This window comes from Mya arenaria, chromosome 12 (assembly GCF_026914265.1).
Source record: "Mya arenaria isolate MELC-2E11 chromosome 12, ASM2691426v1".
Taxonomy (NCBI): Eukaryota; Metazoa; Mollusca; class Bivalvia; order Myida; family Myidae; genus Mya; species Mya arenaria.
This window is the reverse complement of record NC_069133.1, coordinates 62397261-62421324: the sequence shown is the minus strand read 5'-3', so window position 1 is coordinate 62421324 and position 24064 is coordinate 62397261. Positions and strand designations below refer to the sequence as shown.

The 24064-nt window shown below is 35.4% G+C and overlaps 1 protein-coding gene across 1 annotated transcript in view; it reads left to right on the top strand.

Annotated features, from left to right (window-relative positions):
* The first annotated feature begins 4000 nt into the window (after window positions 1-4000).
* Window positions 4001-24064, top strand: part of LOC128210869 (interferon-induced helicase C domain-containing protein 1-like) — a 36623-nt gene continuing 16559 nt past the window's right edge. The window contains 5 exon segments of the mRNA XM_052915223.1: window positions 4001-4442; window positions 4952-5124; window positions 5614-5752; window positions 7425-7652; window positions 20972-21112. Of these exon segments, the coding sequence (XP_052771183.1) occupies window positions 4139-4442; window positions 4952-5124; window positions 5614-5752; window positions 7425-7652; window positions 20972-21112 (985 nt within the window). The 5' untranslated portion in view covers window positions 4001-4138.

Here is a 24064-nt window from a genome sequence, read left to right as displayed (position 1 = left end):
AATTGATTAACAACAACAACAACAGCAACAACAACAAAATGGCCGACTTCCTGTTTTGCTTTCAAAAATCATCTCTGAAACTACCAGTCCAAATTCAATGCTACTATACAGGAAGCTTCCTTGAGTGACTCTCAACAGAAAGACAACAAGGGGTCACGATTGTTTAAAACAACAACAACAACAACAAAATGGCAGACTTCCTGTTTTGCTTTAAAAACATTTCCTCTGAAACTACCATTCCAAATTAAATAAAACTTTACAGGAAGCTTTCTTGGGTGACCCTCTACAAAAATACAACAAGGGGTCACCATTGAACAACAACAGCACCAACAACAACAAAATGACTGACTTCCTGTTTTGCTTTAAAATACACCTCCTCTGAAACTACCACTCCAAATTCAATGAACTTTACAGGAAGCTTCCTTGGGTGACCCTCTACAAAAATACAACAAGGGGTCACGATTGATCAACAACAACAACTACAAAATGGCTAACTTCCTGTTTTGCTTTAAAAAAATATCTCCTCTAAAATACCAGTCCAAATTAAATGAAACTTTACAGGAAGCTTTCTTGGGTGACCCTCTACGAAAATACAACAAGGGGTCGCCATTGATCAACAACAACAACAACAACAACAAAAATGGCCAACTTCCTGTTTTGCTTTAAAAAAACATCTCCTCTGAAACTACCAGGCAAAATTCACTGATACTTTACAGGAGGCTTCATTGCATGACCCTCTAGAAAAATTCAACAAGGTATTGAGATTGAACTACAACAACAACAAAATGGCCGACGTACTGTTTTGCTTTAAAAAAAATCTCTAAAACTACCGGCCTAAATTCAATGAAACTTTACAGGTAGCTTCATTACATGACCCTTTACAAATATTAAACAGTATCCTGGAAATTTGTCATAAAGGTTGTTTAGATGATTTCAAGCTCAAGTCCGAGTATGGGTCATCTAGGGTCAAAAATAAGCTTACAGAGCCAAAATATGGAAAAACCTTGTTAACACTCTAGAGGTAACATTTTCAGCCCAAATATCCTGGAAATTTGTCACAAATGTTTTTTCCATTGATTTCAAGCACAAGTTTGAATATGAGTCATCTGGGATCAAAACCTAGGCCACACAGCCCAAGTATAGAAAAACCTTGTTAACACTCTAGAGGTAACATTTTCAGCCCAAATACCCTGGAAATTTGTCAGAAACGTTGTTTTGATAATGTTTATGTCAAGTTCCAATATGAGTCATCTGTTTTTTATTGTTTTATTATTGTTTTAAATCATTGAAAGTACCAAGTGCAAACTTCATGAACTTATTCACTGTAAATTGTGATTTTTTGTGACGGTTATATATATCCAACCTAAATATTGTAAGTGTTATTGCCCTTTGTATCTTTTTAAACAAATTCGTATTTGTTATGTTTTACACGCCTTTTAAAAAAACTGGACATATAATATTTCTACCTATGGTGTATTGAAGGGCAGACAGGCACCATCCAGTATGTAGTCCGATCAATTAATTTTGAACCCTTTATCCAAGCATAACCAACTTTGGTCAGAATGTGTATGAACGTGTTTGATAATTAACAAAATTGCTGTAGCTACCAGAGAGTTATTGCGCAGAAATTACCTAAAATTACTCTTGTCCTATCAATAACATTTTAAGCATTTGTCCAATCATCACAAAAATTGGTGAGAATGTGAATTGGCATAATACACCAGAGAAGCCAAATCCCTGTTATTGCCCTTTAATTGTCAACAAGTCTACAATTTTACCAAGGTGAGCGATATAAAGCCATTGTTTAAGATTGTGCTTGGGTCATTTACATGCAAACTATCAAAGCTATCACTTTTAAACTTTGGAATACCTGTTCACTATCAAATGTTAGAAATGAAATAAAAACAACCGTTAAAGGATAAACCAAGACGAGCGTTCAGCACCCGCAGGCGTTACTCTTGTTATTTTTTTGGTCTCAGATTAAGCTGATTTTGGCATAAATTCCTTCACTTCAGTCATATAAAATAACTCACATTCAAACAGATCTCAATTGTTAGAAACACTGCCGGGAATTTCATTTTTGCTTAAGGCTTTAATTTGTGAGAGTGCAGCTTCAAGTTAAAAAAATAGTAGTTGAATGTGCGGACAATAACTCATGAATTGATTATCAAAATCTAACGAAACTTGGTTATATTGTGTGTGAGCACAATGTATCGTTCAATGTCGATCGTCGGGTAAATAAATCTAGAGTAATGTTTAAACCATTTTCTGTAATAACTTAATTTTTTTATTGTCCAATCGTGATGAATGATGGGGTATAATGTCTTTTTCATGAATGATCTCGGAGTGAATTAATTAAGTAGTTCCCAGTCATGCTAGGTTTTCATCTAAAAATAGAAGATTTACATTTTATGCAGACAATAACTTTAGCATTTATCACCAAATCATGTTGAAACTTTCTGACAGTGTTTGTATGCAGAAAATTTCAATCAAGTTTGTTTGTGTGACAATTCCCCTCTCCCCCCTGTTGATCAATCTGCTAGTATTGGTCCCTTGGCATTTTTGTTTATTTAAAATTGATTTAACTATGGCGTAAGCAGACAACACATCCAGACCATTAAACAAACAACCAATTATCCGCTTCGAAACAGACATTATTATATCACCATACCTAGACGTTTAAGTGTTTATTCGAAATTAACAATCCCATCATCCATCGATTTGTGGAACCGGCTTGATATTCACCTTCGTAACAGTAACACACTTAATGAATTTAAGGCATGTTTAAAAGATACATACCAAGGCTCAATTGTTCCGAAATATTATCTTGTCGGGGACAGACCTTCAAATATCCACCATTCAAGAATCAGAAATGCTTGTAGCAACCTAAATGCACATCTCCACATAAACTTTCTTCGTGATAATCATATTTGTGACTGTGGACAAGGCACAGAAGATGCAGAACATTATTTCTTTAAATGTAGTAGATACGGCGAATAACGCGTGTTTTTTTTCGAAATACTCGAATATTTCATCCTTTAAGTACATCAAAATTATTATTTGGGATAGAAGATAACACAGTCGATGAAAACAGTGTGCTTTTTATTGAAGTTCTTAAGTACATAAAATTAACGAAACGTTTCTTTTGATATCAGCCTCAATCACGATATAAATGGTCTGGTATGTTATAACACTGTATTTTTTTCTCTTTTGGTGGCAACCAACTCTTTTTTTTTCTAAAGTAATTAACGTTTTTTTTATTCTTCTAGTTACTAGTTACTAGTAATCAAAGATTTAAACGGCATTGACGCTATAATAACGCCTGGGAATGGTTGAAACTAATGTTGTAATAGCTTGTAGCCTATTTGTTTTTTTGTTTTATTTGATTGTTAGTGTACGTGTAAATTGTATGCAAGATAATTACAAAAAAGCAATAAAATATGATTAAACTAAACAACGCATCCGATACCGCGGAATTTCATTTATACATTGAAGAAGTTTTACGAAGCCTGTTCAGTTAGTTGTTGTTAAGTATTAATAAACAGACGATTATATTAAGCTTCTTAATGTGTTTATAAATTCTGAATTATATCCCCTCTTTGTAGATCGTTGGACTAACAGCATCCTTGGGCGTTGGTGGAAAGACTGAACTGGGCCAAGGAGTAGATCATATGAAGAGAATTATGGCAAACATGGACGCAAAGTTTCTCTGTACTGTGAGAAACCCCAAAACAATTCAGGAATTGAAATCATATGTGAACCCACCGGTTGAAGGTAAGCAGACGGTTTATTCTCATTAATTTCGTTTGGTGTCATTGGGGCAATGATAAACGCGCTGGAGTTTTGGCAATGGAATTTTCATTCTAATAAGTCTAAATGGTTAATTTTCGATTGATGCAAAACTTGATAACAAGTGTGATATAGAATTACGTTATATATATCGTAAAGGAAACCTGTTTTTTTTTAATGGAATAAAGTGCCTTTGTTATTATAGAACTATTGCCAGTGCCTGGAAGAGCTGACGATTCGTTCAAAAATGCTGTCGAAGAAATAGCCAAGCGCATCGACGCACATATGGCGACACATCGAGGCGCATCGACGCACATATGGCGACACATCGAGGCGCATCGACGCACATATGGCGACACATCGAGGCGCATCGACGCACATATGGCGACACATCGAGGCGCATCGACGCACATATGGCGACACATCGAGGCGCATCGACGCACATATGGCGACACATCGAGGCGCATCGACGCACATATGGCGACACATCGAGGCGCATCGACGCACATATGGCGACACATCGAGGCGCATCGACGCACATATGGCGACACATCGAGGCGCATCGACGCACATATGGCGACACATCGAGGCGCATCGACGCACATATGGCGACACATCGAGGCGCATCGACGCACATATGGCGACACATCGAGGTAAATTCACTGTATAAGTAGTTATTCAATTTTTATAACAGGCTTAAGTTTTTGACAAATAACTAACAAGAAACTGATATTACATTTATAAAGTTTTAAGCATAATGACGATGAGGATGTTGTTTTGTGAGTTTTGTTAGATCTGAAGAAAGCTTTAAAACTGATTTAGATGAGTTATGGTCTTGCGTTGGTGTCGTCATCGATGGCATCTTTGTTATGCCCCTTGAAAATTGAAAATATTTTTTTCCCAAGGTTCAACTCTGCCATAACATAATAACCTTATTTACATGAAACATTGTACATGTGTTACTATTAACTAGTGCAGTAGTAACAGGAACATGTATAGCATAGCCTGTAATTCCGTTCAGTATAATTACATGGAACATTGTATACATAATATTAATGACAATATGCATAATGTGCACATTCTGCGGCGCTCTTTTTACCTTGATTTGAAGAAATTTACTTGTGCAGGGTTTTAAGTTATAATTGCTGTTTTATGAATCTAGCTTTACGGGATGCTGCTCCAGAGGATGAATTTATAAAGACAAAATGCAGATTTCCACCGACATTTGGAACCGACAAATACCTGCAATGGAATGCTGAGTTCGTGAAACATATTGCAAAGGTCCGATCAAAAGACATTCGTCGAGTGATAAATCCTTGTCGGTTACATTTAGAGGTAACAATTTCAATTTTTATTATTTTATTTTCCAAAGAGAAGAAGTCGAATGCATTGTCAAAATGTTATCGCCGACGGCGTACAAACACTTAAATTTAATAACTCATAAAAGGTTTGAAATAATGTTGTCTGATATATTACGCGCTTGTACAGCAAGTACCTTATACATGTACAACTTAAGTATTGACGTAGGTGCCTTTTTCGACGAAAAATACAACAGAGAAGCGTTCGCTTCGCGCTGTTATGTTTAATGCAGTTCGCACATACATATGAGTCAAACAACCATTTTATAACTAGAAGGGTTTGGTAGATTATTTGGTTCAGAACACTCATTAACAAAACGCTTGTCAGTTTTACCATTTCAATCAGTAAAGGGCTTGGATTTTTGATAGCTTAAAAGAATGAGTACAAGTTACTCTCCAGTGTATGCATTTCTAAATATATGGAGTTTGAAAAAGGAACCATATGTAGTTTTATTTGTCATTCCAGGTGTACAACAAAGCGTTAATGGTGCATAGTGATGCGAGGATAAGAGATGCACTGGTTATTCTTAAAGAGTTTATGGAAGACTTCAGGGTAGTTCGAGCAGAACATCCTACAGACGACTTTCTCATGGCTCTTTATGATGGTAACTATTGTAAATTCAGTAATTAACTTGTTCATTGATGCAGTACGATATATTTATATTGGTACGACTTAGATCTATTGAACCACAATCTTGGCTTATCTCATGAACGTGGTCAAAATTGCGTTATGTACCATATAAACGGGAACAGCGGAAGATTCGGGGCAGCATCCAACACATTTTCCAATACAACTATTACTCCCCAAAATAAAATTACATACTTTACAATGTAACAGAACGTCAAGCTTAAACATGTACAGTAAACATATCACATTTATATGAATAATGATCATGAATGTTTGGAAATTGTTGTTTAAATGTTTTATTTCGTGTTGGCATTTAAATTCAACCAGGGATAAATCCGATGATATTCAGCACGAAAATAGCTCAAAATCTGTATCTTTTTATCGAAATTTCCCCTCTTTGGAAGACCGCCGTTTTAATCCGACAACGCATACGTCGTGTTGTGTATCAGATGACTTCATATTAAGCTTAGTGACGTCATTTTTAGCCACGGTAGATGGGACTTTTCAGAGATAGGCCATAATGTGGATTTCATTTCCCTCCTTTGTGGGATCGGCCATGGCTGTTGGCTGGCCATAAATTTAAGTCTAAATAATAAGTCTATGTTAGAGATCCTTTTGGCGAACTACAGCAGGGAAAGCTCGCACCATTTTCTGTGGAACGCCAATATGATGTACTCTTTGGTGTTCCCACATATTTGTGGGCCAATGGTAGTCGATGGTTCGCCCCATATACTGTAGCTCCATTTTATGTAAAGTAGATCTTACGGTAACTACAACCTTTTAATTTCGTAGAGAGTAGTTTGTCGGTCTACATGATTTGATACAGTCCTCTATTTTTCGAAGTGCGCTGTTCCCTCTGCACTGCGGGAAGTAAATGTGATTGACAGCTAAGGGTGCAGTTGAAGTTTACGTTATGAACCCGAATTCAAACTGATTTATAATCAGCTATCGACTATTCAGTGCACATTAAAATGTTGATGTGACAATGTTCAAATAAAAATTAAGCATTTACGTTGTGTTTTCTTCTCTTTTATTATTTTCTTTCTAATATACAACCAAGCACAATTTAGAACCAAAATGTGCATTTTTGTTGATTTTCATTCTCCTACAAAACAATATCAGAATAGCGTAATTTAAAAGAGCATAACATCATTACCGAGGCACTTATAATAATCCAAATATCTACAGGTTGTAGATTTTTAACAAAGAGTATCCTACCAGCTCATCGATCGGTGTTTTTTTCTAATTTTGTAGACCCAACGATTGATTTTATTTGCTATTATGTATTTTTCACAAAGCTACAATTATTGACCAATGCACGGTACTTATTCCTGAATTACTTACGATTTATTTATTCAATTAAGCTTTTAACTTTCGCGCCAAAATACCTTATTTGCGAACACCAACGGGTTAAGGAAGCTTTATAATGCATGAGAGTGTTTTAATTTCCTTCATTTTCTTCTCGAAACCTGTTTCACATATTCTAGATAATTATTTTCTGAAACTGCATACCGAATAACGCTGAATGTTTAGTTCTGTTTATATCGTAACACCTCTAGTTCAAATAACTGTTTAAAAAGATGATGTGCCAAAAAAAGTGGTTACACCCTGCATGTTGCATTACAAGCATTCACACATATCTTTTGTAGAGCTTCGTGAAGAAACATTCGACAGGGAACTAGAAAACCCCAAACTGCTCGAACTTGAGCGAATACTCTCTAGAGTTCTTTGCGATGACAAGAATGGCAGAGGAATTATATTTGTGCGAACGCGTGAATTGGCTCTAGCGTTGGTTAGATGGGTGAACGAAACAGATTGTTTGGACATTCTAAATGCTTCCGATTTCGTTGGACAAAGTGCATCCGCTTCAGTTGGAGGTATGGTATTTGAATTTCATAAATAATGAAGAAGTTATATAAATAAAGTACATGTATTCATTATCCAATCACGATGAGGTGACAGAGTATAGGCATAATGTATCGGTTAAGTTCGATCGCTGGGTAAATGGCGTAAGTAGATCCAGAGTTATATGTTACAAAATAGTATTTGTATGTCTTGTGTAGACGATTGTGTTAATATTTTGTATCCAACATGATAAAACTCGGTGACAGTTGTTGTGGGCACAATCTATCGATCTTTTTTATCGTTGGGTGAACCGACTCAGTTCTCTCAGCGTTATGTCCCTTTTACATCAAAACATCGGTTTATCTTGTGTAGACAATAACTTCAATATTTCTTACTCATTTATGATGGAGTTTGATGACAGTGCTTGTAGTCATAACATCTGGGTCAAGTTTGATCGTGTGATCAATAGCTTCTGTTACTTAATTTACTACACATTTTGCTCCTTTGTAGTACAATTGGGTGAAGGCTAAATATACACTGATTTACTTTTCTTATTCGTCACGTTGCATTTATTATTGATGTAAAAACGCCGGAATATTATACACTACTATATAATCGGTCTTTTATGTGCGACTACTGTGCTGGCATCAGAGAATAAGTAACAGTAAAAAGATAACGTCTCAAATGATATTCAGATAAAACCAATGCAAATGAAATGTGTAAATTTGCAAATATAACATATTCAAAGCATGGTTCAGATAAATGATGAACACCATGTTCAACGCATGACAATGATTATTGCTTCTTTTGATTAGTGTTTGCTACCTAATCAAAATAAATTAACGTTTGTGATTTTAACAGATTTGGTGAACAGCTTTGTAATAACACTAGGAAAAGATTTGGTTTCCCAAAAGATCAATGACGTTAATGCTCTAAAGTTGTTGACATTTCGCCAGGACCAATTTGTGAAAGAATGGTTATTACGTACAAGGTGATTTCCTACTTACATATATTGAACCAGCAATTCAAGTTGTTTCTGTTTAGGGATGACGAAGAGTGGCCAGAAAGATGTGTTGCAGTACTTTAAGGATGGACAACACCGACTTCTTATTGCGACGTCTGTAGCTGAGGAGGGTCTTGATATATCTAAATGCAACCTTGTGATTCGTTATGAGCATGTCACTAATGAAATCGTCAGACTTCAATCGAGAGGTAAACACTTGAAGACAAATAGTTGGAAACGTTAAAATTGACATATCAGCGAACCGATGAAATTAAGACACATAAACTCATTTATTTTAGCTCTATTATTACGACAGCTATAACCCGAAATATTTAGTATACTTGTGAATACACCGATCGAGATAAAAACAGCGTTTATGGAAGAATTAAATATAATTATACGAGAAATTATTCATAATATGATAATAATGTCATGTTATAAATAATATTAAGAATCAATGTGTTCAATAGTTTTTCCGGTACATTCATCTATGCTGATAATCTTTATTGAAAATATACCAACTTCAGGGCGGGCGAGAGCAAAAGATAGCTTGTATTATGTCATTGCGGAGGAGGGGTCTTGGATTCTGGAAAAAGAAGAAAAGAATCGTCAATGTGAGGAACTTATGAATAAGGTTGTTCCAGACCTGCAGGTGTTTATTCAAGATCATGCAAACGTCTGGGAGAGAGAGCTCTTAGAAATTCAAGAAAGAATGAAACAAGAGGAAGAAAAACAAGTAGAAGAAAGAGAGCTAAATACGGCAGCTACAGGTGTCCGCTTTGAATGCTTAAACTGCAGTTCCTTTATTTGCTTGTCTGACGATATTAGGGTCATAAAATATGCACATCATGTTATTATTGATGAAGAAGCAAAACGACGCCTTAGCCTCAAAAGAGGGGCTCCTTCCTTTATTGAACAAGAAGGCGCCCAATATGGAGGGGCCTTGTATTGCGCAAACGAGGAATGCCAACGGAGACTCGGATCGATTTGCACTTACAAATCCTCTGAGTTTCCACTGGTAGATCTAAAGAATTTCAGGATCGTTGACCATTTAGGAAAAGGCCGCTCGTTTAAGAAATGGAAAAAACTCAATTGCAGAATCGAGGAATTTACATTTGAAGACTTGGAGGCTGTTGTTGCTGAAAGACTTGCGAATGTTTAAACTGCTGGTGTCATTTTTGCGTTTGATGAAACATTTTGCTTTATGAATTACAAACTACAGCTACTAGATATAGTTAATTATCAATGCCGTTTTAAATACCAAAATAAAATTGTTGTTAACTCTTATTTCTTTCGTTTAATGTGCGTTTTAAAGTGTGCTGTTATTCATATTGACACTAACTTGAATGACATTCGTTGAAGCAAAATGCTTCAAATCGTTCCATTATTATCAATTGTGTTATTTAATTTATATTTGTAAATCAAATATTTATAGTATGCATTGTGATACATTGCACGTCATAGCTATCGTGTATAATTCATTGTGATAATTGTAAAAGTTGTGGCTATGTCAAAGTATAGCAATCTGGTGATTATGATAAACAACTAATATAATAGTCGCTGAGCGCGTTTCCCTTTCGTGGTACTGCATTGTCCAAAACATATATTATTCAAATGTTACCACGTCAGTCAGTCGTCTGGTGCGAATTTATTTATTCTCTGTACTGCATGTGTATTATATAAGTTATGTTTTTGCAATGCTTATCTGAATTAGCTTTGTGATTTGTTTTGGTGATATGGCTGCACATATCATGTATTCTTGTTCGACTGATGGAATTGCTTTGTACACTTTGCTTTGTAACGCCATAATATGTTGTAAGATTGCATGCAGAAGAACACAGCGACAGCCAAAAGTTAAATGTTTGCTTAACTTATTTTTTGTCATAATTTGAAATGGTATTTTGTGATTTATTTATTCATTTATCATTTAATTGCTTTTATAACATAACTTACGGCGCAGTAGTGATCCATGCAGTAGTAACTCCATGCAATATTGTTCATATGTAACTAGTGTTATACATATATAAATTGGGTAACTGCATCACAGACAATATATATTTATACGCGCTGTCAAAAAAAGTAAACAAACATGGCGTCGGCCGAATTTCTCCTCGAGGACAAAGTATCAATAGATGGCAAAGGGAATTGTATTGTAACCGTATTGTAACCGAAATTGATTTCTGTGGCTTTGGATCATTGTACATCGTAAAAACAGACGTACAATGTTATTGATTCTAATCCAATGGTATTTTCGTTTATAAATGTACATATCTTTATCTGAAACACTGATGTCGCTGACATTTGTTAAAGCAGTATGATTTCAATTCGATCATTTTTGTTGTGTTAAATTATTTTCTGTAAAATGAAGATGTCGGTTCTCATGATAGCTTTACATATTTATGGCATGCATTTTGATACATTGTATAATATAGCGATAATGCCTTTATATTGTGATAGTGTGATTGTCAAAGTGTAAACGCAGTGGTAACAGTATGACCATTGTAAATGTTGCGAAAGTGTGAGGTTATGCGCATATACACTTGTTTAAACCTCCATTTGACTCATGGCCCAGTGAACTCGAGCTTCTGTGATCTAAGGCGGTAATCCAATCATTCATTGATTAAGCGATTGTAATGTATGTTTGTGGTGTCTGTACATTTTCGTCTCTCGTTCATTGTCGTTTGGCCCTAACTCTATGCCTGTAAACAGGGTTCATACATTATGGTTGTACTACTGGGCATGGTCCTTCAGTTTTCATTGTATTACGTCAAATTATAAGAAAAACAACAACCCGTATTCACTGAACGTTATTTCTTGTTATGGTACTGGTGTTTTCTTTTCCAAGAAAGAGTCAAGTATTATGCGGGCCGCATAATACTTGACTCTTTCTTGGAAAAGAAGACACCTATGCGTGTAATTTTGTTGTTAATTAAACATTTATTTGACTGCCTTTTTCTAAGCCCGAGCCAAAACAATTCGTAGGGCGAATGCATGAATGTACCAAACCTTTTAAATCTACATGTTCAATTATCTAGCAACTTCATTGCATTTATACCACAAAGATTTCTCTTTATTTTGTCAAGAAGAAGAGTTTGTTACCTAAACTAGCTTCCTCCATGTATGTAATGCATACAGATAAAAGGTACAGCAAACCGTTAATGTATAGTATGAAGTGATTCCCCCATCTATGTAATGCATTTATATACGGGGTACAGCATACCGTTTATGACTAGTAGCTAGTGATAGTGCTTAAGATGTCCGTTATACAAATACGCTTGTCATGACAATAATGTCAAATGTTGATGCCTGTTGACACATTTAATTTTTGTGTCATTCTGAATATGTACACATGTAAACTAAATGTTGTTCTACAATCATTCTAGGCCAAATATGTGTGTTTGTAATTTTGTTCAGTATATTTATTTGCATATTCTTTCTTCACACATCAAAATTTTGGAAAAGATACAACTTTATATGGGGTAAAATTGTGGCATGTGAAAATCACATTATTGTATTATTAAGTATTAAATTAATCGTCGTTGCAACACACGTCTGGTATTGTGTTGGTTTAAGCAATATTTATTTTAATATAAAGGTTTTGATTTCCAGGTGTACAAAGTTAAGACACAATCAAACGATTAACTGATGCAATGATACATATAAAAAGTAGACAAGAGATATAAGTTAAAAAAAATAACCATGACGAGAAACAGAGCATTAAAGCTTTTACGTGCGGGCTTTATGTCCTGCTTCTGGAAATTTTGTGTTTGGGTCAGTTGATTGGTCCCATTTCGGCGAGCAATAATATATTGTGCAGAACTTTGTATTTCCTGTTTAGTATACATAATTTATATATTGTGTATCAAGGAGTCTTTTGCGTTCATGATTTTTGACTGAAGTGATTGTCTCTGTAGTTTTTTTGTATTATTGATGAAGTCACGTGTTTTGTCGGAATTAAAGTATGTTTGTTGAGCTCGTTATAACGGACGTTTTATTTCAACTTGTTGTTTGAAAACATTTGATGTATTTAAAAGGCAAATCTGTGATTTTGTAATATGTTGTTGATTGATATTTTCCAATAAGAGAAATGCATTGCCCAGATACTCGAAAACCGCCTTTAGACGATTAGTGAATGCTTGCTAAACCAATTAAATTGTTTAATGTTATGTCATAGTCTTAATAGATAGTTCATGATTGTTTTGATTCATTTATAATTCATTGTTTTACATTATCTTTATTTGTCTATAAAAGTATTTATACATTGCAATGTTATCAGTATTTATTTCTCTATTAAGAACATTCATATATTGTCTGTGATGGCTTTTTCTTTTTATGTCAATACTTTAGTTAACTGTATTTATATGGATAAACGTCGTGGATGTAGTAAAGCCTACTGTTAATCAAAGTGTTGTTATTTGTTGTATGTAAATACGCCTTGTTGATGACGGGCTCAAGATAACTTATATTGCATTAGTCTTACACTTCTGCTGACTTTTAAATTGTTCCACAAATCATCATACATAGAGGGGAAAGGGAAAAAGTTTAAGGTATAGTTTTATTTTCCAAAAGTAATTACATTTATCTGACACAAGTTTGACTTACATTCATTCAGATATGAACAAACTGTGTATATGGCTTGTATCTGTCTGTGTATTATTTCTCGGACGTGTCCGGTATCTTTCTGTGTATAATTCCACGGACGTGTCCAGTATCGTTCTACATATAATTCGTGGGGCGTGTGCAGCATCTTTCTGCGTATTATTGCATAACATGTGTGTTTTTGGTCCGTTATCGTGGTGTGTTAAAACGCAAAAACCCGGGCGTTATCGGTAGAAAACGTGCATTATTCAGTAAATTCACGGGTCGCTAATGCCCGGCTTTTTGTTTTACATAAGTGCTATCAGGGCCCGCATCATAACAATGGAGGCTTAGCGACCTGGTTTCTGACCGAAAGTGGGTCAATGATGCAAATTTTTGCACAAAAACATTTTTCAGAATATATAGCTGTATACAAATATCAAAAAATGAAATAAACGATACATAACTTACATATTACATGCTTACATATGTTTGCATTTCCTGGCAAGCTGAGGTGTGTTTACTAGATAGTACTTTCTGCGGTTGTTTTGACTATTTGTTTGCTTTAAAGGCACTAAATTAAGTCTACAACGTTTAAGTCTTCTACAATTTTTAGTCATTTATGTCGATTTTATTCAGAAAATAACAAAACTGGACATGATTCCATTACTTCGTTTGCAATGAACAAAGTTTTCAAATATTTTTTTTCTCTGATGCTAAAGATGCTGTACATTTTATTCAGAACATTTTAACATTTTTTTCCGGTTTAAATTAGTTGCCAAAACATATAAATGTTAAGGTAGGACTTTATCGGTAATTATTCGATTACCCGATAGGTAATATATATATATATAGCTGCAAATAATCCAAGTAATCCAGTAAATGTCTAAAAAACAAACACACTTTCCAATCGACTGAACACTGAAAGAATGGCGTCGAAACAAAAATGCAACTGTCGAGTTATGTTGCGGCCCTAATCGAGCTTAATGTAAAACTTTTTCAATGACATAATTCGTGATATACACACAAGTACCTGTGATTGAGGTTATTTTGAACTAACTGTTTTGCATTTTCGTGACATTTAACAGTTTTTTTACACAAAAGTTACTCATTGTTTGAATTTTATGCAATAATAGCGATAATACACCTTTTTCGGTCGTTACCATCTGCAAAGGCCCTTAGAATAGTTTACAACCCTCGTGCTACGCAATCGGGCTGTTAACCCTTTTGCGGGCCTTTGCAGATGGTAACGACCTCATAAAGGTGTATTAGCCCTATATATTATTCCTCGGGCGTGTCTAGCATCTTTCTACGTATAATTCCTCGGGCGTGTCCAGCATCTTTCTACGTATTTTTCCACAGCGGGTCCAGCATCTTTCTACGTAGTATTCCTCGGGCGTAACTAGTATTTGTACGTATAATTTCTCGGGCGTAACTAGTATCTTTCTATGTATAATTCCTCGGGCGTAACTAGTATCTTTCTATGTATAATTCCTCGGGCGTAACTAGTATCATTTTACGTTTAATTCTTTGAGCGTAACTAGTATCTTTCTACGTATAATTCCTTGGGGCTGACTAGTATCTTTTAACGAATAATTTCTCAGGCGTTACTTGTTTCGTTCTACGTATATATCCTGGGGCATAACTAGTACTTTTCTACGTATAATTCCTCGGCCGTGTCCAGAATTTTTCTACATGACAGTTATAATTATTGTACACTGGATTTAAATGACATTGTTTAAAGATGGAAAATACCAAAATTCAAGGACAACACCCTTTCATGAACATGGCTGCACTTGAAATATTTCAAGGCACACTGTGACTTTATGTTAAATGGCTTACTCCCTTGTTGTGTTACGTCACACACTCATACCAAGCAATGTAACAGTTGATACATAATTCATTACTTATATCACTGAACTTGAATTTTATTACGATCGTAGTGATTGAAAATATTGTTACTATGACAAAGCAAGTACTTTTTATAGAGTAATTTGAAAATAAATATTTCTGTTAACTCATTATTGTATTGAATTGATAAAGGAAACCTTACATGTTCTTACATTTCTTACTTTATTGGATTTTTTTTATTATTTGACTAATTATTTTGGCTTATTTTTTTTACAAAACTTTATTTTCCTTATGTAACAAAACTAAAATAAAACATTTCCATCTCATGTGTAACATATACCGATATGCATATTGGAGTAATATCTTCATAGCAGACACTTATTAAAATTATATTTATTGATATCATATCAAATGTATTTTCAATGATGGTATAAAATGTGTGTTATGCATAATACTGAAATAAAACTGTATCACAAAAGGTAGTCATGCTCAAATGATAGTTTGAAGAGCCTGATGCTAAATTAGTGCTATTGTAATTCCGTGTTAGTTTTAATATCCTTTGACGGTTAATACTTTCGAAAGGTTTTTAAAATGACAGCAAAAACAACGACGTCAGCGTCACTCGCGTAGCAGTGCAGATTGTTGCGCACGCTGTTTATATTAAAGGTTGTTCGAATCCCCCAGTAGGAATGTAACGTACTCTGTTTGCGTTAAAGACTGTGCCCTACCCCACTAGAAATGTTTAGTACGCTGTGTAACGCACGCTGTTTACGTCATAGGTTGTGCCCTACTCCACAAGGAATGTTAAGTACGCTGTGTAACTCACGATGTTTGCGTTATAGGTTGTGCCCTACTCCACAAGGAATGTTAAGTACGCTGTGTAACGCACGATGTTTGCGTTATAGGTTGTGCCCTACTCCACAAGGAATGTTAAGTACGCTGTGTAACGCACGCTGTTTACGTCATAGGTTGTGCCCTACTCCACAAGGAATGTTAAGTACGCTGTGTAACGCACGATGTTTGCGTTATAGGTTGTGCCCTACCCCGATAAGAATGTTAAGTACGCTTAGTAACGCACTCTGTTTACGTCATTGGATTCGCCCGCGCTAAATAAGCATGTAACCCACGCCTTCAACATTTTAGGTTACGCCCATCCCTATAAGGGATGATACACACTCTGTTTGTGCAATCATGAGGTTGTGTCCAACCCCCAATTCATAGGGATGTCACGTGCGCTGTTTACTTGATAGGTTGTGCCCACCCCATAGGGATGTAACGCACCGCATACTGTTAACGTTAAAGGTTGTGCCCACTCCATAGGGATGTAACGCACGCTGTTTACGTGATAGGTTGTGTCCGATAGGGACGTCACGTGTGCTGTAAACGTTATAGGTTGTGCCCACCCCATAGGGATGTCACGCACTCTGTAAACGTTATAGGTTTTGCCAAACCCATAGGGATGTAACGCACGGTGTTTACGTTATAGGGTGTGCCCCGTAGGGATGTAACGCACGATGTTTTCGTTATAGGTTGTGTCGTCAATAGGGATGTAACGCACGCTGTAAACGTTATAGGTTGTGTCGCCCATAAGGATGTAACGCACGATGTTAACGTTATAGGTTTTGTCGCCCATAGGGATGTAACGCACGCTGTTAACGTTATAGGGTGTGCCCTCGAGGGATGTAACGCACGATGTTTTCGTTATAGGTTGTGTCGTCCATAGGGATGTAACGCACGCTGTAAACGTTATAGGTTGTGTCCCTCATAGGGATGTAACGCACGCTGTTAACGTTATAGGTTTTGTCGCCCATAGGGATGTCACGCACGATGTTTACGTTATAGGTTGTGCACCCCATAAGGATGTAACGCACACTGTTTACGTTATAGGTTGTGCCCCCATAGGGATGTAACGCACGCTGTTAACGTTATAGGTTGTGCACTCAATAGAGATGTAACGCACGCTGTTAACATTATAGGTTGTGCACCCCATAGGGATGTAACGCACACTGTTTACGTTATAGGTTGTGCCCCCCATAGGGATGTAACGCACGCTGTTAACGTTATAGGTTGTGCACTCAATAGGGATTTAACGCACGCTGTTAACGTTATAGGCTGTGCCCCCATAGGGATGTAACGCACGCTGTTAACGTTATAGGTTGTGCACCCCATAGGGATGTAACGCACGCTGTTAACGTTATAGGTCGTGACGCCCATAGGGATGTAACGCACGCTGTTTACGTTATAGGGTGTGCCCCGTAGGGGTGTAAAGCACGATGTTTTCGTTATAGGTTGTGTCGTCCATAGGGATGTAACGCAAGCTGTAAACGTTATAGGTTTTGTCGCCCATAAGGATGTAACGCACGCTGTTAACGTTATAGGTCGTGTAGCCCATAGAGATGTAACGCACGCTGTTAAAGTTATAGGTTTTATCGCCCATAGGGATGTAACGCACGCTGTAAACGTTATAGGCTGTGCCCCCATAGGGATGTAGCGCACGCTGTTAACGTTATAGGTTGTGCACACCATAGATATGTAACGCACGCTGTTTACGTTATAGGTTGTGTTACATAGAGATGTAACGCACGATGATTACGTTATAGGTGGTGCTTACCCTAAAGTGATGTAACGTACGATGTTTACGTTATAGGTTGTGTCCCCCATAAGGATGTAACGCACGCTATTTACGTTATAGGTTGTGCCGCCTCCCATTGAGATATACCCCACGATGTTTACGTTATAGGTAGTGCCTTATTGGGATGTAACGCACGATGTTTACTTATAGGTTGTGTCTCCATAGTGATTTTACACACGCTGTTTACGATATAGGTTGTAACCACCATATTAGGAATGTAACGTATTCTGTATTCTTGTTAGAGTATAGGTTGCGCCCCGCCCCTGCCCCCCACCTCCACACACACACATACGCACATACTCACGTGCGTTGTGTAACGCCCGCTGTTTGCGTCGCAAGTTGTGCCCGTCCCTGGTAAGGAATGTATCGCACGCTTTTTGCGTCGTAGGTGGTGCCCGTCCCTAGTAAGGAATTTATCGTACGCTGTTTGCCTAATTGAAATAAAATGAGACTTAGCTAGGATTGGGTAATTTTTATTACTGAATCGGATGACTTGATATTATCAATTCACCCAGTGTCTACTGTAAAATTTATAGTTGGTTTAATTTTCCGTGAATCACCAAATACAATTTTACATTGAACTCGAGCTCAATTTACATAAAAACAGAACATGGGGGTGTGCGTTTGCCAGGCGTGTTTAAAACGAAAGTAGAAGTATGTTTTATTTCTGAAAATTTAAATCTCTATGGCACGTCATCTCAAACACTCGCCATACTTTAACCCGGCCTTGCATTATACTACCACCGCTCTTATGGGATAAAAATCTATTTAAATCTAGGGTATTTCCTAAGTAGTGGAGTGATAAGGTAAGATTTTGTTTTGACAGATAAAAAAAATGTGTTTATTTACTTTATTCCGAATAAACATCGATTTACTACTTAGTTAAGTCCTTAGCTAAGATATTTATACTGAATTAGTGTTTTTTTTTGTATTTCAGTTTTGTTTATGATAAATGTGTAATTTTAATTAATGACGGATTCCATTTTCAATGCTTTTATATCTATATTTCACAGATTATTAAAATATTTGCTTTGGAAGATCTAATTTTAAGAATACAAAATAACGACATTTGTAGTAAAAAACATTTGAGAGGTTTATGTATTTTTAACTTTGAGAGCATTTTCTGAAAGTGGTAAAACTAAAAGCATGCCTGGTAATCGCACACACGATTTTTTAACTTGAGACTGGTGCAACTTTGTTGTTTTATACAAAAAATTATATTAACGCGTACCCTCAGAGAAACGTTGTAAAATATGAGGCTAGTATATAAGGTTATATCTCGAAGAGTTCACTAGCTACAATAATGAGCCATCAGGGATACTTTTTATTATTTTGACATTTTTTATGTATCTCTGTCATAGTAAAAAATGGTCAAAAGACATTTTGGAGGACTAAGAACCCACATGCTGCTACATGTATGTCTCGGCTGCCCTTTAACCCAACTAATGAATTAATTATCACTTGATCTTATAGGTAATTGTTATATGGATATATCATACCAAGAAATACCAGCCAATTTTTTCCACTTTTCATTTCTCTACGAGAGTCAACTTCAGCTACACATTAACCCCTAATTGACCGAGATGAAAAGTCAAATTCTCCTGTTATCATGTCTAGGGGAATTGCTGCGGTTTGAGTCAAGATTTGGAAGAATGTATGAAAATCATGAAGAAGTATTAAGAGTAATACATAATTATTGACAAGTTAAAAAGGTTAAACGTATACATAAAATATGTTATTTGGAATGTAAATGTAACCTGTATTTATCTATATGAATCTGGTCGTTTCATAGGTCGAATTGTATTTAGGGTTATGCCTTAGTAAGCGTTTATATATTGATTTTACAATGGAAGCTTGATAGGTTTCGCATTTTAAAAAAGATACAAACGCTCTTTTAATTATTCATTTTAAAACCTTTGTTGTTCACTGTATTTTTTATATAAAATTCGTTAGTACAGTCGAACACCATTGGCTAGAACTAATAGGGACCGTCGAAAATACCTCGAGCCTCGGAAAATTCAAACCAAGCGGTATTTCTTACTTTCAGTATAAAAACACATTTTCGGCCCAACGAATTCGAGCCAAACGAGTTAGAGCCAACGGGGTTGTACTGTATACGTATACACCATGAAAGGGGCAATGTGAATTCATTTTCGTATTACAGATGTTTTGTCTTCATACCGTGATCGGCATAAGAACATATTTTGGCCGACATAAAATAATTATCCTTTAGTGACTCATTTTCTGTATAACATTGAGCCCCCCGTACCCCCGCCACCTCTAAAAAATAATAAATTGACTCCCTACGATCGTGACTATTTTTTAATATAACTTACTGCTGTTATCTCGCAATAAATAACTATAAATTATGTAGTTGTGGATAAAGAGACAACGTGATTTTCGACATCCACCGCAAAAAGACTCCCTGGTATGATTTTATTTCATGTAAATGAGTCAAAATATTAGTTTCAACATATATTTTTTACAACGATTGTGAAAAAAACATTATATCAATTACTCTTGTTGGTACGATTTTAAGCGAAAGTGTGAGCGCGCTTATTAGTGCGCTTACTGGACAACCAGCCCAGTAGTCGATAAATTGTGACGTGTGCTCCATTTTTTCTAGAATATAATGACTGGGTCGTAATTCTATTTGGGATAAAATACATACAAACGCAGGCCAAATCATAATAGTCTCTTATACAACAAGAGAAATCAAGTTGTTAAATAAATGGACACAATCTAAGCTAAAGGCGCTATTTTAATACATGTACATTTATATGGTAAGAAATATAGTAAGTTACTTTTGTTCTTGATGTTTTTAATCTTTAAACTCAAATGCTTGGTTTAGAGAGTTAAACTCTGTTGTCAAGGACATTTTTAAACTACAACATCGATTTACTACTTAGTTAATTATAGTTCTGCAAATCATGTTTATATTCAGTAATAAACCATTATTGAAATGTTTGTGTTATGTTTGACAAGTATCGAACTATACAAATTGAGATGAAACGTAAAACCGGAGAATCATGCACTATTCCAAAAACTTACCAGAGTCCTTGCTCCAATGCAATTCATGCTGGGCGTAATGACCATTAAATTTCGATGATTTAACTAATAGTAGATAACTGATAAAAGTTGCCTGGAGAATCACAAAACCATTGACTTGAACATTCTGCATGTGCCAGGTATATGCAGGCATAGCCCCTGAAAACAAGGGTTTCCTTCTTAATCGAAATTGGATATGATTTCTTGGCATGACTAATAGATGGTGTATAATTGTTCAGAAATGGCAGATCAGGAAGGTGCCAGTATGGATGATCTACCTAGAGATGACATTATCAAGGCGAATATCCTGGCATATCTTCCCCGTATACGCACCTTCATTCAATCAACAGATCTTCTCAGATTGAAATGTTATAGCAAAGGTATGTCAAAATAACATGATAATTTGAAGTTAAAGCTAATCATTTAAGCCATAAATAGTTTAAATGAAAGCTGACTTGGTAAAGCCTGTGCATCACCAATGCCCCCCCCCCCCCCCCCCCCATTTCAATACATGTCCGTTTTCAGGGCCCATGTCTATGAACAGTATCAAGTCTGACTCAGAAAAGAACCTTTATTGAATAACAAAAAATCATCTATATTCCATTTCTTTTTGTACTATAAAATCAATGTCGGCTTCAAATAGTTATAAAATTCTGGATATTTCATTATGGATACTCAACTATAATAAAGTTTCAATATAATTAATATTTGCAATTTTGCCACTTGAGTCTCAGACTTGAGACAGTAATCATGGTCCCTGACCTTTAAATATGTATTTCTTATTTTAGTTCTTAGTGTGTAATGTATGTCTTAATATTATACCTGAATTTAAAATATTAAGAAATTACAAGCTGACCAGAGCATGCAATACCCACATCTTAATACATGTATACGTTACCTGAAAATGCTTCGTGTTTTATTTATTAAATTTGCTTATTGTTAAATTTGCTTATTGTTGAAAACAGTTCACGGCATGTTTTTGTGTAATTATATACTATAGTGTGCCCCTACTGTAAGTATTAAATAGTCTGAAGCAAAACAAAGCGTGTCATATCCATTTCATTGTGTATGCTATTTAGAAATGTGTTTTACTTTGAAAGCCCATGGTTTTCTGTAAACTGTTCTTAAGTATGTAGTGTATGTTTTTTATAATGATATTTGTGTAAATACTATCAATACTGCCCATAGATAACGATTACATTCCGTCATGCTCACTGCCTTTTATGTTTCTGATGTTAAAGTAATACATTTACCACAAAAGGTATGTAATCATTTCATTTTATCTTTTTACAATTCCAAACAGCTATTTTATGTCATTTTATAAGCTTTCTTCTTACGCTTAACTTGACACTGGAGTGGCAGGTATGGAATATATATATATATATATATATATATATATATATATATATATATATATATATATATATATATATATATATATATATATATATATTTATATATGATGATATTTTTTCAAGTTTAACTCTTACAATTTATGTCCAATCTATGTGACCATGACGTGTGACCTACAATATATAACGGGTATTATTGGATGGGCTTCAATGTGTCCACAATATGCTTTGATGAGCAGTTGTTGATGGGTTTCGGTAGGGTTATCATTGAGGTAAATTTGACGCTGCTTATGTGGCCCATCGAAAGCTAAATGCACCATTGCTTGATAGGAACATGATGCAGATTAAACATTTGGAATTAATTACAACACATTTTGTTAAAATTTGTTTTTAAATTATTTAATTCCTTCTGTTTGTTCATTATTTAAACTTCACCATTTCCAATAAAAAATAAGTGTTTGTTTTCTTTAAACTTAAAAAATACAAACAACATATCTGATAAAAATGTGTATTTCCATTGCTCTCTATATTTTTATACACTACGTTGTTGGGGCTATTAAAGAATCACCTTGTCCCTTTCTCCCGTCCTTCCATCCTGGGACATAAGGACAAGTCAACTTTTCACCATTAATCCATATGTTTTTTAGGTATTGACTTCAAACTTTATACACATTATGATGTTGACTGTGTTGAGGAGAAGTACTGTGCAAAAGAAACATTGCTTTGTGTCTGTATTTTTTATTGTTATAGCTCTTTGATTATTTTATACTTATTTTTTTACTTCTCTCCATCCGGCAGTGCACAAGAACCATAACTCTGGCTGCAGACCCAGTATTTTTTTAGTTATTACCTTCATTAATTTTCATACTTATGTTTTGTCCGAAGCATAACTTTAAAGTCTTTGAGGTATTGAATTCAAACCTCACTCACATATAGATATTATAAGGAGAGGTGTAGTACTCGGAAACCATGGCTGCAGTGTTTTTAGTGAGCTATTAGTTTAAATTCTAATGTGTGGTCCAGAGCATAACTTAAAAGGTTTTTGAGGTATTTACCTCAAGCATCATATAAAGGTATATCTCGTTGAGCAAAAGTGCAGTGTACATGTACCATTAATCTGGGTGCAGTATATTTTAGTTATTGCCCTTTGTTAATTTTCATAAAGTTTCCGCTGTGTCCGTCAGTCCGTCGTTCCGTCCGTCACACTCTTGTCCGGATAATTCTTCAAAACCAGTGATGGGATTGAAATAAAACTATTTTATATAGATAGATGATAATCAAAGGAAGTGCAGTTCACAAGAACCATTATCTTATCATGCATATTTATAAAATTATCTCCCCTTTACAATTTTTAATAAGTGTTGCTTGTCCGCACCATAACTTCAAAACTGCTGATGAGATTGAATTAAAACTTGGTTTACAGATAGATGGCAAGTGCAGCACACAGACACCATACTCCTTTCATGTATATCAAGGTAGCTCATTTTTAATGGAAACCTCCACTTGAAACTCTTCAATTCTAATGTTTAAGCCTATGTCGTTAAGCACAAGATTACACAGCTTTTTAGGGTTTCAAGGTAGCGGTCCGAATCCACCCAGAAGCATTCACTCACTGATAAAGTGCAAAAGTGTTTACAATTCGCAAATACGTATATTTTTATAATAATGAAATATTGGGACCATGAACATTAAATGCTGTAACATTGAAACAAACGAAAATAATTACTGTAAATTTTGATTGTAATTTCAAACAGGCCCAAGTTCTTTCAAATAATTCTACACTAAAGTAATAATAATGATGAAAGTCAAGTGTATAAATCAAAAGTCTTACCTTTAATGTAATGGTAACTTACTTTTACACACAGGCTTATACACAGTATTAGGTTACTGCAACTTTTCTTTTACCTTGCCAACACTTTAAGAGATGATGGGTAATCATCAAACGAACGAACATTATTGTATTAACAACTACTTCTAAAA